The following is an 18,687-nucleotide window of genomic DNA, read 5'->3' as shown; positions in this document are numbered from 1 at the left end:
ATGCTAGCAGTGTTCATAAGGGATTTAAACAGGCAGATGAACATTCAGGAAATAGAGGGATAAGGACCATATGCAGATACATGGGATTAGTTTAGATTGGATCATTGGTGGCCGAATGGCCTGTTTCATGTTGTACTGATTATATTCTATGTTCTAATGGATCTGACGTGACAATCTGTCTCGTGCAGACAGAGCAGGTAGTTCCTGACAGGTAGACATTGCTTGTCAGTTTCCACTGCTTTGAGTTGCCCACTGTGGGTAGTCCACGTCTCAGAAGCATCACAGCTGCCCAGTAGGCCATGAATGTTGCGTCACATCTGAGAAACAGCCTTCTCCCCATTCGGCCAGAGGCTGTGCAGGCACATTGCATTTCATTATAAATGAATCCCTTTGCCAGGAGGTGGTTGCCGAAATATCATAGGATCAAGTACAGTGCAGAATGGGGCACTTTCAGTCCACTTCATCCATGCTGACAATTATGTATTTTCACGCTAATCCCACTTGACCACATTAGGCCCCTCTTATCCAAGTTCCAGTTCAAACATTGTAATTGCATCTACTTCCACCACCTCCTCTGGTAGCTCATTCCAAATATTTATCAGCCTCTGTGAGAATAACCTGTGGCCCCCCCCCCCTCTTAAATTTCCCCATTCACCTTAAATCTCTCTTCTAATGCTAGACTCTCCTGACCAAGGAGACCTCATTATCTATGCCCCTCATAATTTTATAAGTCTCTAAAATGTCACCTGTCAGCTTCCTAAAGTCAACCTAGTCTGTCCAATCTTTCCTTATAATCACAGCCTGCCATTCCAATCACCATCCTGGAGAATCTCTTCTGCAGTCTCTCTATTACTACCACATCCAGAACTATAGTATGGAGACCAGAACTGTATTAGTGTAGTCTAACTAATGTTTTTTACATTTGCCACACAATGTCCAAACTCATGTTTTCAATGCCGCAGCCTACGAAGGCCAGCATAACAAATGCCTTCTTTATTATCCTATCTACCTGTGTCAACACTTTCAGTGGGGTATGGACTTGCACCAAAGATCTATCTGTATATCTGCACTGCTGAAGTCCCTGATAATTATTCTCTGTGTTCCTACAAAATTTGACCTCCCAAAGTGCATTTCCTCACATTCGTCTGAATTAAATTCTATGTGCCACTTCTCAGCTCAAATTTCCAGCTGATCGATGTATCCTCAATGGTGCATAGTTTCTATGGTCTTGCTGTGAATACTTATTTTTGGAGAGGAGTGTGGTGCAATGGGAGCAGATTGGCACTGGATCTATTGCACAAGAACATGAGAAATAGGAGCAGGAGTTGGCAATCTATTCCATAAGATCTGTCAATAAGATCATGGTTGATCTGGCCATGGACTCAGCTCCACCTGTTTCCCATCACCCTTAATTCCCCATCTTCAAAAATCTGTCTATGTGCATCTTAAATAGATTCAATGAGGCAACCTCTACATATTCCTTGGCCAGAGAATTCCCTACTCTCTGCGAGCAGCACTTCCTCCTTAATATTAAATTTACTCCCCTGAACCTTTAGGCTATGCCCCTAGTTCTCATCTCACCCTACAGTGGAAACAACCTCCCTGCTTCTCTTAATAATTTAATATTAATTATTTTATAATTTATAGGCCTCTACAAGATTTCCCCCCCACCCTCCCCCAACCTTCTAAACCCCATTGAGTTTTGTCCCAGGCTATTCAATCTCTCCTCTGAATCAACCTGATGAACATCTTCTGCATCGCCTCCGAAGCCCGTACATCCTTTCTCAAGGAGAGGAGAACGCAATTCCTCAGGTGCGGCATCACCAGTACCCGACACAGTTGCAGCAGAATCTCCCTGCTCTTAAATTCATGGAACTGGTAGCAGGGCACTGAGAAAATCATAGATTTTCCCTGTCAACATGGATTCCTGAAGTAAAATCATTGGATAGATTTAATAAGGGTTTTCTGAGGACACAGGCAGAAATTGCCTGCAATCATTCAGTTCATTTCAATTTCCCTCTGTCATTGTATTAGTATCAATTCTCTTGATGTCTTTATATTAATGCCAATTCCTCCAGTTTAATTTGTCAGCATCAATACCCTCGGTATCACTGTGGCATTTATTGAACGCCTGGAATATCATTTGCATTTCACCTTTTACCATCACAGCCACAGAGGCTATTTGGAGATGTGTGATCTCCCATTGCCTTCTGGACATGGAGACTCGTTCGATATTGTGTTGCTTCAGGCATCCCCAAGTTTTCAATTTCAATCATTCACATTCCAGCAATGGAATCTGGGAAACAGCACAAAAGCGCATCCTATTTAGTCCCAAAACCCCGGCGGTATAAATCCATCGGGGCTATTAATTGATCTAGACCAGTGGTTCTCAAACCTTTTCGGGCTTCCACCCCCTTGTGTACAGCCAGTTCACATCCTAGCTCTGCGTGCGCGCGCGCACGCACACACACACACACACACACACACACACACACACACACACACACACACACACACACACACACACACACACACACACACACACACACCTTCTTCTTGGTATTAGATCTGCAAATTTCAAACAACTAATCTAATACTATAAACAAGTGTATGTATTTCACAATTGAAACTTATAGTATGAAAGGGTAAATTTATATCTCACCTCTAACTACATTGTCTTCACAGTTTCCACACTATATTGCCTACACTTCTATTTTGTTTGCTGAGCTGTGGCCATATTTTACTCTGCAACAAAAAATAGTTTTTTTTGTAAAAATAAAACCAATCACAACAAACAAGGAAATATAATAACAAATACAATTTCTAGGAAAAGTACAAGTACAGTTGAGAATCTAAAAAAAATCAAATACTTAAGAACTACTTAACATTAGAAGTTACAGTTTGACGCAAGTACAAGTATATCTTGTAATAACACGGTTTAGAACAGCGTGGGTTTTAATATAACATGGTCGATCTCCATCTCAGGCAGTCACTATCCCAGGCAGTTACTGTCCCAGGTGGTCTGTCGCCATCCCGAGTGGTCCCATCCCAGCCAGTCCACATCGCCGGCCATCACCATCCCCGTCTCTCACCGTCCCCGGGGGGTCAGCATCCTCGGCCATTACTGTGCCAGGCATTCGCCGTCACCATGCTAGGCAGTCACTGTCCCCGGCAGTCAGTCGTCGCCCTGAGCGGTCCCATTCCAAGCAGACCTGTTCTGAGCGGTCCCTTCCCGAGCGCTCCTGTCCTGGCCAGTCACCATCCCCAGCCAGTTATCATCCCTGGCCTTCACCGTCATGGGCAGTCACCCCCACCCCTTCCTCACCTAAGTGATAGCACACAAAGGGCTTTAAAGTGAGCAGTAGGAGGAAAGGCTTAACCACAAGAACATGGTTGGAAACTGGGAAGCTAAGCCTGTGAAGGTAAAAGCGGGCACCCTGACAACATTTAATACTTGGGTCACCGAGCCATAGATAAACAGATACTTGATGAATGAAGGGTGGATTCCTCCTCAAGTTCTGGCTGCATTTCACTCTTGATCTTTGGGCACCTGGTATGGAGGAGGGAGGGTCAGTCGAGGGTTGTCCTCATTGGTCTGGTACTGAACCTGGACAAGATGACCATCTCTGAGTCCAAGCAAGGTCAAGGTCTCAACTTGGGCTGACTGCCTGCCCCTCTTCTGAGGACACCTATGTACCCATGTATCGCTGGAGGAGGAGCACTCAGTGCTCACGGGAAGTTTGGTGGGTGCCTGGGAACAGTTGCCCCCACCCCCACAAGGGGGCTGAGTTTGCCAGAAACGTTTGGATCGCCCCCTTTTTCCTCACCGCCCCCTTGGATCCTTCTACCAGCCACTTTGAGAATGATTGGTCTAGACAGTCAGGGACCAACAAGTGCTGCACTCCTAGCTCCTTTCTAGGAGTAGAGAGTTCTCTATTCTGGGGGAAGTTACTAGCATCGGCAACGAGTGAAGCAGAGTTAACATGTTATCAGAGCACTTCTGTAGAAAAAATCCCTGACATGAAATGTTCACCCTGTTGCTCTCTCCACAGATAATGCCCAACTTGATGAGTATTTCCATTATTCCGAAAGGATTGGTTACCCAGGGAGTCAGATTTATGATCATTGATAGAATTTGCCAAAGGCCAAACAGGAGTTTTTTGCTTCTGTGACGGGTTACTGTAGGCGGAATGAAACTGCCTGGAAGGGTGATGGCTGTAGATCCAGAGAGGGATAGAACCAATGTGGAATGAAGGAGGCCACATTATAACATTATAGGAATAGGCTATTTGCTCCATTAAGCTTCTGCTGCCTCCCAGCAGACCAATCTCATTAATCCTATTTCCCATATAGCCCATGAATTGTCCTCTCTCTGTTCCCTTATGAGAATAGTATTTCCATCACCTCTAGGCAGCGAGTTGCAACTGCTATAACTACTCTCTGTGTTGTAAGGCTTTGGCTCAGATCCTCCTGCTATCTTTCCCCCAAACTCTTTGACTCTTAGTGCTTGATCTGCCACTAAAGAGAAGTGAGACAAACTTCTCTGTATCAACTCAATCTAAACCAGTCATGTTCTGGTACAGCCCCACCAAACCTTTTCTTCTGAAGACGACAACCCCCAACTTGGAGTCATGCAGTATGGAAATAGGCCCTTTGGATCTTTTTGGTGGTAAATCAAAACCTCCCCTTTATTATTCTTCATCCAAAAGTTACAAGGTACTACATAAGTTGACAATTCAAGCTATTCACACAAAACATAAGTTACAATTGAAACAATTTATCTCCATCAATACTGTCAAACCCTTGTGGGGGCAGGGGGAACTGTTCCCAGACACCCTCCAAACTTCCCGTGACCACTGAGTGCTCCTTCTCCAGGGATACATGGGTACACAGGTGTCCTCAGAAGAGGGGAAGGCAGTCAGCCCAAGCTGAGACCTTGACCTTGCTTGGATTCAGAGATAGTCATCTTGTCCAGGTCCAGTACCAGACCGATGAAGACAACCTTCGACTGACCCTCCCTCCTCCATACCAGGTGCCCAAAGATCAAGAGTGAAATGCAGCCAGAACTTGAGGAGGAATCCACCCTTCATTCATCAAGTACCTGTTTATGAATGGCTCGGTGACCCAAGTATTAAATGTTATCAGGGTGCCTGCTTTTACCTTCATAGGCTTAGCTTCCCAGTTTCCAACCATTATACATGATAGAGGAATTAGGGGATATGGGGAGAAGGCAGGTAGGTGGAGTTAGGTCATAAATTAGATCAGGCATGATCGTATTGAATGGCGGAGCAGGCTCGAGGGGCCATTTTTGGCCTACTCCTGTTCCTACTTCCTATGTTCCTATGTTCTTGTGGTTAGGCCTTTCCTCCTACTGCTCACTTTAAAACTTTGTCCCTGGTTGTATATTTCCCCGCAATGGGAGAAACCTATGCAGTTCAACCCTGCAACTGCAAACTCCATCACTCCAACCATCCTAGTGAACCCCTCTGCTCCCTCCCTGAGAACGTCCACGTCCTTCTTTAACGGATAAATGCTTAGTGTGCAAACAGCAGGGCTCTGATCAGAGAGTTGGGGAGTGGGAGTAACTGCAAAGTGCCAGCATCACTTCGAGGGGCAGAATGGTCCTTGCTTCTTACAACAGGAGCGAGCTGGAAAGGGAGGAAGGTTTTATGGCTCAGCAGAGGGCAGGAGGAGATTCACGAAATAAGGGCGAGAGGAGAAAGCAACCTCGGAAACGAGCAGAGAACCAAAAGGCTGGAGTGAAAATTGACGGCAGAACACTAGAGAAAGTGCACAGGTGATCTAATAAAGATCCAAAAACCCAGTAAAATAATATGCAGGTGACAGAACCTAACCACTGGAAGACTGACATGGAGAAAAGGTTGAGGGTTGGGGGGGAGAAGTGATCTAGACTGAGGAACATTATGTGGGGAGAACTGGACAGAAAGGACTGGCGAGTCGTGCAACATTCCCGCTGGAGTGAGTAGAATGCCCTTATAATACCCTTTTACACCTTGAACTCTGTTTTCTTCACAAGGACACATTCTTATCAAGTTTCTCCAGCAAGGCTTATATATAATATAAGTTTATTGTCATATATATTTAAGTACAATGTACAGATGCACTGAAATTCTCACTTGCTGCAGCCGAACAGGTGAGGTGCACAGTACCAGCATCAGTAGAATAAATTAAATTACCCCCTTGCACAAGGTTGTTCTTACAACCTGGCCCTCATCAGGAAGTGCTTCATGGGATGTGGTACTGAGGGTCAGTGAATCGCTTAATTAATATGTGAAGATGCCGGAGGGAATTGCGGAGAAGCAGGTGGACCAACCAGGATCATTTTGTTGAGCATGTCTGCTCTGTCCACCGCAATAGCGTGGATCTCTCAGTGGCCACCATTTCAATTCCCCATCCCATTCCCTTGCTGACGTGTTCGTCCATGGTCTCATGCACTGTCAGACTGAGACCCAGGGATGTAGCTAGAGAATGACAGACATGGCACGTGCCCAGGGCACCACTTGAAGGGTGGAGCCACCGCTGGTTGGAAGCCTACCCTCCCTCTCCCACCCACCCCAGAGCATTATCCAAGGAACACACACCTGTTTCTTCCACGACCAGTACATTTATCTTCCTTCCTTGTCTTAGCGCTCACACTCAATTATACAATGCCAAATACAACATGGCGGCCACCAAGGCCAGGTCTTGTGAGACCTCTTTGTCGCCATTAATTTTGAAGCATTGCCCACCCCTGCCATAGGCACTATTTTGCGTCGACACGCCGCTGCTGAGACTACCCACAAATTGGAGGAACAACACCTCATCTTCCGTCTGGGCACCTTCCAACCAGATGGCATTAACGTCGACTTCTCCATTTTCACTTAAACCACCCCACCTTTTTCTTCTTCATCACCTTTCTCCCAGTTCTCTCTCTCTCTCTCTCTCTCTCTCTCCTCTCTCTCTCTCTCTCTCTCTCTCTCTCTCTCTCTCTCTCTCTCTGTCTGTCTCTCCTTCTCCCCCTCTCCCTCTCCTTGCACAGAGCCAAAATCAATTCTCACCTTTCCTCTTATCCAATTAACCCCTTTTGGCTGTTGGTCTGGACTCCTCCCCCTGCCCATTCTTCAGTCTTTATTCTGACACCTTCCTGCTTTTTGCTCAGGCCTGAAATGTCGGTAATATAGCTTTACCTCCTATGGACACTGCAGATCGACTGAGTTCCTCCAGCATTTCTGTGAGTGTTTTAAAACCAGGGCAGGTACACAGCTCAGAATTAAAACCAAAGGTGAGCCCTTCTACACCCATTAAGCAAGAAAAAACAATGAAGGAAAATGTCCCAACAAACATTCTGTGATGGGGAGAGGGAATCCGACCGCCCGAGGGGCTCAGCTTCAGTTTGTGTCAGCACCAATGTCAGGTGAGTGGACGGAGGTGTCGACAGGGTGGATTTCCAGTTGTTGGCAGGGCAACGGCTTCCACATCTGGGCCTTGCTTCTGGAAAAGCATTTTCCCATCGACTTTCTGCAATTATTGAACTCCGCAGTCCTGAGCGGTGATTATTTTGGCTACATGTTGTTTCTGGAATCTGTTCCCTAACAGTGCTCTGCTTCTAATGTGAGAATTTTATTTGAGAATTTGCTGGTTTGGGTCGCCAGCAAGACCGTTGACACGGATTCATCACAATAAGTTTAGTAGTTGGATGATTTCAACATTATTTAGGACTGGAATGAGACTGCAGATGGGCAACCATTTTGATACCTTGCACTCCCTTTTAATGTAAAGCCACAAGTTACAGCTCCTGTTCTCTCATTCCTCCCACACAGCCGAACCCACAAGCAGCCTTGTAAGCCAAGGGTTTGTAGTTGTCAGCCCAGCTCTCAAGAACGACTTGATTGGCCACAAAACCAACAAAGTGGTGGATTTCTGTGACCACTCCTGCAATGATATTGGAAACATGTTCAAGGAACTTAATGGACTTAGAGTTCTTGTCAGCAATCTGGCCGATCGACTGGTTAAAGTGGTATGTACTGCATGCATCATATCTCAGAACTATCCGCCTGTCGAAGAGAGCACCCCTCATGCGGTGTATAGTAGAGTTAGGAATATGCCACACGATGTGTACCTGCAAAACCCAGGCAGCCAGGAATATACCTCTCACTGTTTACATGGGAAACACAGGCCATCAGGAATACACCTCACACTGTGTACAGGGGGATCACAGGAATATACAAAAACAAATAAGTGTGACAAAATGCAGATGACCCAATAAATCTTGCTGCATCTGGAATATCTTTGACAGACCGAAGAAAACGTAATAATTCGTGACATCCTGGACAACTCGCTGAAGAAAGTGCATCCAGACCAATGCTGGCACAGCGGGCGGCTCTTTGACAACAAGGAGGAGTGGACTGTGGACAGTTGTACCAAGTGCACCTGTCAGGTGAGATGGGGCATATCTCTGGGTCTTTAACACCCTTTGTACCCCGCAGCGGCAATGGTTGATGGTAAATCCAGATCCCTAGTTGGAAATTTGTCTAAATTTGATGCTTAAACTGATAACGTGGAAGGTGATTGCAGACACGAAGGAATCTGCCCTTTAGATATCTTACTCGACGTCTGCCAAGTATTGTCAGACCAGGGAAGGACTTGGACGCTGAATGAAAGGGCCCTGATGAGTGTTGTAGAATGAAGAGGCCTCTGTGCTTAATTCCTTGAAAGTGATAATTCGGGTCAACAGGGTGGTGAAGAAGATATTTGGTTCTCGTGGGTAAGTATTGAGTGCAAAGGTTAGGATCTCATATTACAGCTGAACAAAGTGTTGGTGAGACCACACTGTGTCTAGTTCTGGTCACCCAGCTATAGGAAGGACGTCAATAAGTTGGAAGTGTTGCATTGAGATTTGCCAGGATGTTGCTGAGGATAGAGGGCCTGAATTAAAAGGAGAGGTTCCATAGGCTGCATCTTTATTCCCTAGAGATACAAGGTTGAGGGGTAATCTTATAGAGCCACAGTAAAACATGAGGCTATGGATAAAGTGAGTGCTCGCATTCCTTTTTTTCCAGAGTAGGCTATTTTAGAGTAGATAGTAAAGGTGTAAAATAAGAAGGGGGAGAGTTGAGGAATCTGAGGGCAGCTGTTTCATTCAGAGGGTGGTCCGTATCTGACACGAGAACCAGGCACAATTTTGATCTTCAGAATTCAGTTAACTGGCTAGGGAGGGTTTAATTTTAATGTTTACTTTAGACATGCAGCACAGTAACAGCTCCTTTCGGCCCACAAACCCATGCTGGCCAATTGCACCCAATTGACTACAACCCCCGGTACGTTTTTGAATGGTGGGAGGAAACCGGAGCATCCGGGGGGGAAAACCACGCAGACACGGGGAGAACGAGCAAACTCCTTGCAGGCAACGCTAGATTAGAACCCGGTCCTGATTGCAGGTGCTGTAGCAGCATTGTGCTAACCGCTGTGCTAACCATCCTGCCTTTAGAAAGATCTGAGCCAAAGGCAGGCAAATAGGACTAGTCCAGAATACCAACTTGGTCACCATGGATGCGCTGGGCTGAAGGGCCTATTTTGTGCTTATGACCATATATGTGTAAAATTATCTAAAATACACCATGATCCTTGGGTCAGTTGATGTTAAAGAAACAATAGCAGTGCCATTCCCAGGTCTGGGATTGTATTCTGTAGTACAGCCTGGCACGCCACTCTTGTGGTCGCTGTAACAACCTCAAGTGTCCTGGAGATTTAGGTGCTGAAGTACTTTGTGGTGGGTCAGTCAATAATTGACAGCCAGACCTCAGATGGTGGAACCTGAGACCCCTCTCCTTTTTTAATAACATTATTTAAAACTACAATACTGCAAAACAGTAAACACACACTGGGCTACAACTAAAAACCACGAGAAGCAGTAATCATAACCACCTCTCAATTTCACAGTATTATACATCAAATTGGCACGGCCTGACGGATGACCGACAGCCTGCACTGTCAAAAGTCTCAGTAATGTCTCCACATGTTCCAGATACTAGCAACAGCTTTTAAATATTACAGAGAATTAACCAAAAATACTAAACTGATTTAAATGGACCTAGTTTGTGTTAATTTATATTAATTAAAATGAGGGAAAATAAAACCAGTAAACCTTTCCGATATGGAACAAACTGCTAGAGCAAGTGTACAAGCACAGGATTTGAAAATCATTTGGACAGGGACATGGATAGGAAAGGAACAGAGGGATATGGGCAAGTGAGACTCAGGAATGCGCCTTGGTTGGCATAGACTCGCGTAGACTCACCAGCATGGCTGGTGCCCATGCTGTATGACTGACTAAGAATATCTGGACAGTGACTCTGTATCAGTCAAGGCAACCCAGCCTGTCATTTAAGCCCACAACCAGCTCCTTTGGTAGAATTCTTAGGGACTAATATTCCCCTTCAAAGAGTTATCGAACCACCCCCTTAAACATTATAATGCCTTAAGATGTGTAAACAACAGGGTGGATGTGGGTAAGATGTTTCCCTTGGTGGGTGAATCTAGGGCAAGGGGTCAAATTCTGAAAATTAGAGGCTATCTTTATAGAACAGAGATTAGGAAGAACTTCTTTAGCCAGAGGGTCATGGATCTGTGGAACTCACTGCCTCATACAGTAGTGGAAGCCAGATCACTGGCAGTATTTAAACAAGAAATAGACAAGTATCTCATGAGTGAGAGCATCAAGGGATATGGGGAAAAGGCTGGGAATTGGAACTAGTGTAGATTTACGGCACAGACCCGATGGGCCTAGTGGCCGCCTTCTGCTCCTTGGTCTTGTGATCTTGCGAAACAGAGAAAGGGAGAGAACAACTTCCATCAGTTCTAACAGGAGGTGGTGCAGTGGTTAGAGACTCCGCGATGTGCCTCAGCATAAGCAGTAGATGCTATTGGTTCCCAACTGTGTCCATCACTCACTGTGCTGGCAGGTCTTCAGCTCCGAGCTCTGTGTCCACTCTATGTGGCCAGATGAGCATTGTTCCTCCAATTTGCAAGTGGTCTCAGTCTGGTAGTGCATGAGACCATGGACAAGGGAGCAGGGAATTGAAATGAGTTGCCTCTGGGAATTCCCCACTGTTGCAGCAGGCAGAGTGAAGGTGCACAACCAAGTGATATGCTATACCGCCTCCATTCAGCTGACTTTGGTTTCCAGAGAGAATGGAGCAGCTTTTCAGTAGCAGAGCACAAAGTACAAGCAGTTTACCGTGCTCACTCAACATGAGGGACGGACTGCAATCCCCGCCTCTCTAAGCAGCGGGGTAGTGAGAAGTTCGACATATCTGTAAAGGTAGTGACGCAGAAAACAAGGAAACCTTTCAGTTTCTAAAGGGAAAAAAGTTAAAAGCAATGCAATAAATTTCAAGCTAAACTTTAATATTGGTTAGTCTGCACAAAGGAACTAGAGAAGGTGCAAGAAAGATTGACTCAAGTGATGCCAAAAATAAAATATTATTTCAATCAGGAAAGACTGAACAAACATGTTTTCTGTAGAAGAGGGGTTCCCTATCTCTGCCTGGCCAACTCTAACATTCAGTGTCTCTGTGTGGCCAACACTAATCCTCGGTGTGTCTGCCTGGCCAACTCTAACCTTCGGTGTCTCTGCCTGGCCAACACTAACCCTCGGTGTGTCTGCCTGGCCAACTCTAATATTCAGTGTCTCTGTGTGGCCAACACTAACCCTCGTTGTCTCTGCCTGGCCAACTCTAGCATTCAGTGTCTCTGTGTGGCTAACACTAACCCTCGGTATCTCTGCCTGGCCAACACAAACCCTCGGTGAGTCTGCCTGGCCAACTCTAACCTTCGGTGTCTCTGTCTGGCCAACACTAACCCTTGCTGGTTGCTTCCACATGCAATCTCGGGGGTGATGGGGTTTGTTCCACTAAGATGTGTGGTGATGAGACTTCTCATTTTTTTTAAATATAAGGGGATTTGTACATGTGAATGTTCAGAGCAGGGAACTAAGAGCACCAGATGAATTGGTGCTCTGGGGGTGAATATGTCCTGACTTTCCTCATGGACTGGTGAATGCCCACCTTAAAGTTACTGCCTCAGATGTTGGACCACCTCTTCCATCGAACCCTATCATCAGGTTACCCCTCTGAGGTGGAATTCAAACTTGTGCCATTGGATCAATGGTCCATATCTCTGACTCCAGTGTGGCCCACTCACTGTACCCTGACTCCACAGTTATTACAAACAATCTGAAGGCTTCATAGAGAAGGAAGCTGAAAAGATGCTTGATGAGAACTGAAAGGAAAATGGATACGATATTTCCACAGTCTGGGCCGTGTAGATGTAGGGTTGAGATTTCCAGGGTAAGGGGTCCGCCATACGGGAATGAGACAAGAAAACATAGCTGCATCCAGGAGTCACTGAACTATACAGCATGGAAACAAACCCTTTGGCCCAACTCGTCCTTGCTGACCATGTTGTCTATCTGAGCTGTCTTACATTTGGCCAATATCCCTCTAAACCTTTCCTATGCATCTACCTGTCTTTGAATCTATGAATCTTTTGGGATTCTCTACCCAAGAGGTTGTGGATATTAAATCACTGACTATCTTCAGAACAGAGAATGATGCATCTTTGGAAATTAAAGGTTATGGATTAGTACAGAAGAGGACTGCTGTGGTAAAAGATCGACCTTGATCCTGTCTAATGGCAGAGCAGACCAGGCTGATGGAAGGGCCTATTTCTGTTAGTATTTCTTATGTTTTTATTATGAATTCAGGAGGAAATTCTTCAGGCCGACTGCAGTGGAGATGGATTTTGGATGAAGCTGGATAGCCACAATGAAAGATGGTGGTGAAGAGGGGGTTTGAGGGGATTGTGGAGCAATTAATGGTAGCTTGAGTAAAGGGAGGAGGATCATTTCTGGAGGTTTTGGGGGCTTGGGCCTGCGGGCAACTGGGGCCGGGGTTAGAATGACTGCACTGACCTGAATGGCTTGTGACCATCCTGACTAATCGTCAGACCTTTCCACGTTTTGCCCTGCCCAAGGCAGCTTGCTTCCAAGTGACTGAGGCCCAGTCAAGAGGCAGTAATTACTTTTTTCTGAGTGCGAGGCTGGGCTCCGTGGAGCTGGGGAACCTGCAGCTGGTGGGCAAAGTAATGGACACACAGTCACCTTTCCAGGCTGCAGAGGAAACCACAGCAAAGGGTGAATAATGACTCTTAAATCAGATTTGTTACAGATGGAATTGCAATCTTCAATGGTTTCAATCCGTGAAAACCATTTCCACGCGTCTGGCAGAAACATAGACCACCTGAATGTGTCTTTAATTATTGTATATGCCAGCATATAAGATGGTCCTTAAACTTTAAAAATTTCACCCCTTATATGCCAAATGTAAAATCCAAATCTTGACAGTGAAATTTCAGCGCTCCCCCGTGGGGTCCATCTGCCCGTCGACTTACATCACCTCTTTACAGACCTGTTAAAGGAGCCGACGGTGGTTTATTTTAAAATATGCTAACGAAATGTAAATATTTACAGGGTAATTTGCTTTTAAAATATTTTGGATTGATACCTAATGGGCCTAGCTGCATCACTCCGCTGACCAGTGGTTAGTGTCAGACTTGGGTTCATCTTTTACAGCGAGTATAGCTCAAAACCACCTTTTTAGGTGAAAATTTAAAGTCATCTTAAATGCCGGCATATATGGTATTTCTGGGCCAGATGTGTCAAAGCCATCTGCTTCTGATCACGATTTGTCCACGAGCTGACATCACTAACACAGCCTGATAATCTGGTCATTTATCTCATTGGCATCTGTGGGAACTCACTGATCACCTGCCAAGTTTCCTCATGTCCCACTTGTAGGGCTGTCAAAGCATCGTGGCATCATCCCAACGTCAGTGAGAGTCAAAATGAACAAGGTTCATCTCATTGCCCCCCCCCCCCCCTCCAAAAGATCAAGCCTCTCTGCCCATCACCCACCCATTCACCCCTCTTCTGGGTCCTGGAGAGAACCAAAAACAATCTGTTCTCTACTGTGGTGCCACTTTCAAAAGTCCCTGTGAGTTTTTGGAAGGGTTCAGGCCTGAAGCGTCGCTAATATATTTTTACCTCCTATAGACCACGTGAGACCGGCTGAGATCCTCCAGCATTTCTGTGTGTTTTTACTACAATCACAGACTTTCAAGTCTACAGACTTTCAAGTTTCAGTCTCTTCATAGAAGGACAAAGCACAGAAGGAGGCTCATCTGCCCTCTGTTCCAACGAGTTCTTCCATCAGTCCTATGACCCCTCTCTTGCAATTAAACAAGGAAATCAGCAGATACAATGCACAAATGGAGAAAACCAGCAGGTCACGCAGCATAAATGAACTCAGGCCCAAAAACATTGATTACTTTTTACTTCCCAAGGATGCTGAGTTTCTCCAACACTTGCATGTATGGCAAAATATTTATCCAATTTCCTTCTGAGAATTGCTGTCCTTCCTGACAGAACATTGAAGGTTAACAACCTTTTCTCTGAGCTCCTTCCTTATGAAAGAGTAACACAGGTATTTTGCCTGATTTAACCCAACATGCTTGTGTGAGTCTGTTTACATGTAGAAATTATCTGAAGGAGGGCGCACAAAACAGGTCTTACTGCCCAACTAGCATGCCATGACCCTTGGCCTGTGTGTGAGTAGGAAGCCTGCATCACATACTACCCATCTGTATTCAGATCAAGAAAACAGGTGATTCTCTATTCTCAGGCTCAAATCCCTGCCCAGGATTTCTCAGCTGAGGTATCTCTCTAAGGGACAATCCACAGCCCTCTCTCTTCTGTCTGAGCTAAATCAAGCTCGGTGCCCGAATCAGCTGAGGTGTTAAGTATCGCACTCCCTACACCCCTGAGTGAAATGTGGTACCACCACGGGTGGGGAAACATGGAAGCCTCTTTCACTCATTCATCTAGGTTTTCCCTCAGCCCAACTTTGGAGGGAAGACAGACATACAGCATGGTAACAGGCCCTTTTGGCCCACCAGCCTGTACCGTCCAATTACACCCAATCGACCTTCAACCCCCATACAATGATGGGAGGAAACAAGAGTGCCTGGGGCTAACCTACACAGACATGGGGAGAAGGTAGAAACTCCTGATGTGTTCAGTTCTGGTCACCTCATTATAGGAAGGATGAGGAAACTATGGAGAGGGTGCAGAGAAGATTTACCAGGACATTGCCTGGATTGGACAGTAAGCATAATGAAGCAAAGTTAGCAGAGCTGGGACTTTTCTCTTTGGAGCATAGAAGGATGAGAGGGGACTTGATGGAGGTCCACAAGATTATGAGAGGCATAGATCAGGTGGACATCTGGTGCCTGTTTCCCAGGGCAGGAACAGCAAACACCAGAGGATATAGGGAAAATATGAGGGAAGTTTAGGAGTGGCATCTGAAGTAAGATTTTTTTACACAAAGTGTTGTGGAATGCCTTGCCAGGAATGGTGGTGGAGGCTGAAACATTAGGGGCATTTACGAGTTCCTTGGACATGGGTGGAAGAAAAATAGAGGTTTATGGGAGGGTTTAGTTCTTTTTTTTTAAGGAATATATCTGTTGGCATAACATTGACAGCTGAAGGGCCTGTACTGTGCGGTAATGTTCCACGTCTATGTTCTAGCGCGAGATTTGAACCCTGGTCCCAGTCAATGGCACTCTAACTGCGCCGCCCCATTTCTGGCAAACAATTCAATGCACCACTGATTCTTACAAAGGAAGAAACAGTGAAAAATTCTACATTGTTCGTGTCCTTCTGTCCGCATGGTCTGTCTCACTGATCCAGTATGCTGCTGTGTGGATGCATTTATCTTAGATATAGTGCCATATAGCCACAGGGAACTCCCTGGAGTGATACACCCATCCATTGTCCAAATGGCTTCCCCAACCTGTCCCAGCCCCCTCGATGTCCAGCAGTGGAAGGACCCTAGACTGTGCTCCTTCCCCACAAAGCCTTTACATTAGCTTCACCAAGATTCGTCCCAGGACTTCTCTTCCACTGAGATAGTCCTTTGGATGACTTGTTTAAACTATGATATAGAGTGGATGATGCCAGAGTATGAATCCTTTTAACATGAGATAGCTGTTGTACATCCGTTGGCAAGAGAGAGCCGAGCAAAGTCTTCCATAGGATAGTTTGGAAATATGCAATCTTTCCTGTCCTTCATTTTCCAATCCTTGAGCACGTTGTCAATCTAATCATCTTACACTAAAGTGTAGAATTGGGTGCTACTACATATAAATAAATAAAGTCTCCATTCAAACAGCATTTCCTTTAGGTATACACATTAGGATTTAATTCTTGCAACTATTAGTCATACTTATTCAACACCACATGTTAAGAATCAGGGAAGATCTTCATTGTTTAATGTGACTCATATTGATGCCATAAAATTCATTCAGAGAGACAGATAATTGGGAGCAGACCTAAGGCTAAAAGCAAACAATAGTTGTGACGGTCCTCGCGGCCGAGCCTGAGAATTGGAGCAAGCTTTTCACACCCACAGGAAACTTGTGCGGGGAAGTCTGTAGCTTTGAAGATTCAAGATTATCTTATTGTCATGTAATAAAACAGAAAATGTGATATTACACAAAATTTCCTTTAGTCTACCATTAAGGCAGACAAAGATTCTCTATCTGAATAAAAATTGCCCTGCCAGAGAAAGAGAAGCAAAAGCGACTATCCCTAGATTCATTGAGTGCCTGTGGATTCGCTTCCAGCACTCATGCAGCCTCTGGATCTGCACGGCCTTTAGTCCAAGCCATGGGCAACCCAAGCGCCAAATGCCCACCTCTGACGCTATCAGGTAGTCTCCAGCACCCTCTTGCATTCCCGTTCCGAGACCTTGTATCCCCTCTGCCAGTCTCGAGCCAGACTCCAGCCTGGTGTTAGTCCTTTGACTTCAGTCTCCAGCAGCCCGCAGCCTGCACGAGTTCCTCACCTCGAGTCACCAGAAGCCCGACCCTTGTGTGATCTCCAGCCTCAGGGCCCATTGCTGGCCCACTGCCAAGGCCACCTTCCTGTGGATCGTCTCCTCTGCTTTACCTTCTCAAATGGGGTGGGTGGGGGTGGTCTCTCCACTTTCTGGTGCCCTGTGCCAGTCCTCCTGCTTCCTTGGAGACTGCAACCCCTGATGGTCTATTACAGGTGCCACTCTCTTGGGCCCAGAGCCTGCAGTCACAGGATTTTAAAATAAACCACCATCGGTTCCTTTAACAGGCTATCTAAACCCTGTATAGAGCTGATGGCAGTTGGACTGGGTGGTTGGACCTGTGGGGGAGTGCTGCCATCTTATTTTTTAGATGTTCTTTTGGGTGGAGGACTATTTTGGGTGCAGGGATTGAAAGATGTTACAAGAAGTGAAGAGAATGATAGTCCCATTCAAAGTTTCCCTGAAAGCCCATCATCTGCTGGAGTCAGACCTGTGTTAGGGCACATCTGTGTGGGAAGTGCACCTTGCAAACTTTTCAAAAAGGGTTCACGATTTTGCAATGGCCTCGCTTCAGAGATCGGTCAGATATTGTTGCTGCTTGGATGTTCAATGCAGTAAATTGGACAGCACAAAGGCAGGTGCTTCAACCTACCAGACCAACGCTGGTTTCTTTCCTCACCAATTCTTCTCTTGTTTGCCTACATTAGCTCCTTATCTTTCTATGCTTTTCCTATTTAAATATCTGTTAAATGAAAAGTAGTCATTGTTTCTGACTCCATCACCTCCTTTGGCAACAAGTTCTGGATCACAACCTCTCTGTGTGGGGATTTAAAAATGGCCTTTCTCCTTCAAAACTCCTTCTTCTCTTGTTTTTGATATCCCTACCCTGGAGAAAAGATTCTGACTATCTACCCCATCTGTTCTTATAATGTTAGATATCTCTATCAGGTCAACCCTCACTCGGAATTTCAGGGAAGACATGCCCAGCCAATCTTGTCTGACTGCAACGTCCTGGTGAAAATCAAACCCCTGCAGGAGCTCAGCAGGTCAGGGAGCATCCATTGGGGGAAATGCAAGCCTGCCATCTGCCTTCTTCACCACCCTATTGACCCACATTGTTTCTTTCAGAGAACTATGGACTTGTACCTTAATTTCTCTGAGCACCCTAACAATCACTGTTTATGTTCTCGCCCTATTTGACTTCCTTAAATCCATTACCTCATGCATGTTGTGATTAAATTCCATCCACCATCGCCCTGCCCAACTTTCCATCAAAGCACAGCTATCCTGTGGCCTCTTAGGATTTCTACTATCCTGAGTTTCCTGTACCGTCTCTCCCAAGATTCCTGTACTCTCTTCCGTCGATTCCTGTATCCTCTCTCCCCTAGATTCTTGGACCTTCTCTCCTCAATATTCCTGTATTCTCTGAGATTCCTATACTCTCTCTCCTCTAGATTCCTGTACCCTCTCTCCCTAAGATTCCTGAATCCTCTTTCCCTGAGATTTCCATATCCTCTCCTCTGAGATTCTCAACTTTCTTTAACTTTGAGATTTTTCCCTCAAGATTCCTGTATCCTCTCTTCCATACCTGTACCTTCCCCAATCCTGGATTCTTGCACTGTATCCCCTGAGGTTTCTGCAGACTGTTTCCATTCCTCTCCCCGTGAGACGTGAGCACTGAGTGCAAAACTGTGACATCCAGAGAGCACCAGACTGAATGTGTCTGAACCGCTGG

General features: G+C 45.7%; 1 protein-coding gene across 1 annotated transcript in view; it reads left to right on the top strand.

The window, feature by feature from the left end:
- Positions 1–18,687, top strand: part of LOC138760339 (thrombospondin-2-like) — an 83,748-nt gene that overhangs the window by 12,515 nt on the left and 52,546 nt on the right. The window contains exons 5-6 of the mRNA XM_069930792.1: positions 7,821–8,017; positions 8,297–8,437. Of these exons, the coding sequence (XP_069786893.1) occupies positions 7,821–8,017; positions 8,297–8,437 (338 nt within the window). The remainder of the gene's footprint in view (positions 1–7,820; positions 8,018–8,296; positions 8,438–18,687) is intronic.

Source organism: Narcine bancroftii, chromosome 4 (genome assembly GCF_036971445.1).
Source record: "Narcine bancroftii isolate sNarBan1 chromosome 4, sNarBan1.hap1, whole genome shotgun sequence".
Classification (NCBI taxonomy): domain Eukaryota; kingdom Metazoa; phylum Chordata; class Chondrichthyes; order Torpediniformes; family Narcinidae; genus Narcine; species Narcine bancroftii.
Note: the sequence above shows the minus strand (reverse complement) of the source record. Positions and strands in the feature narration are given on the sequence as shown.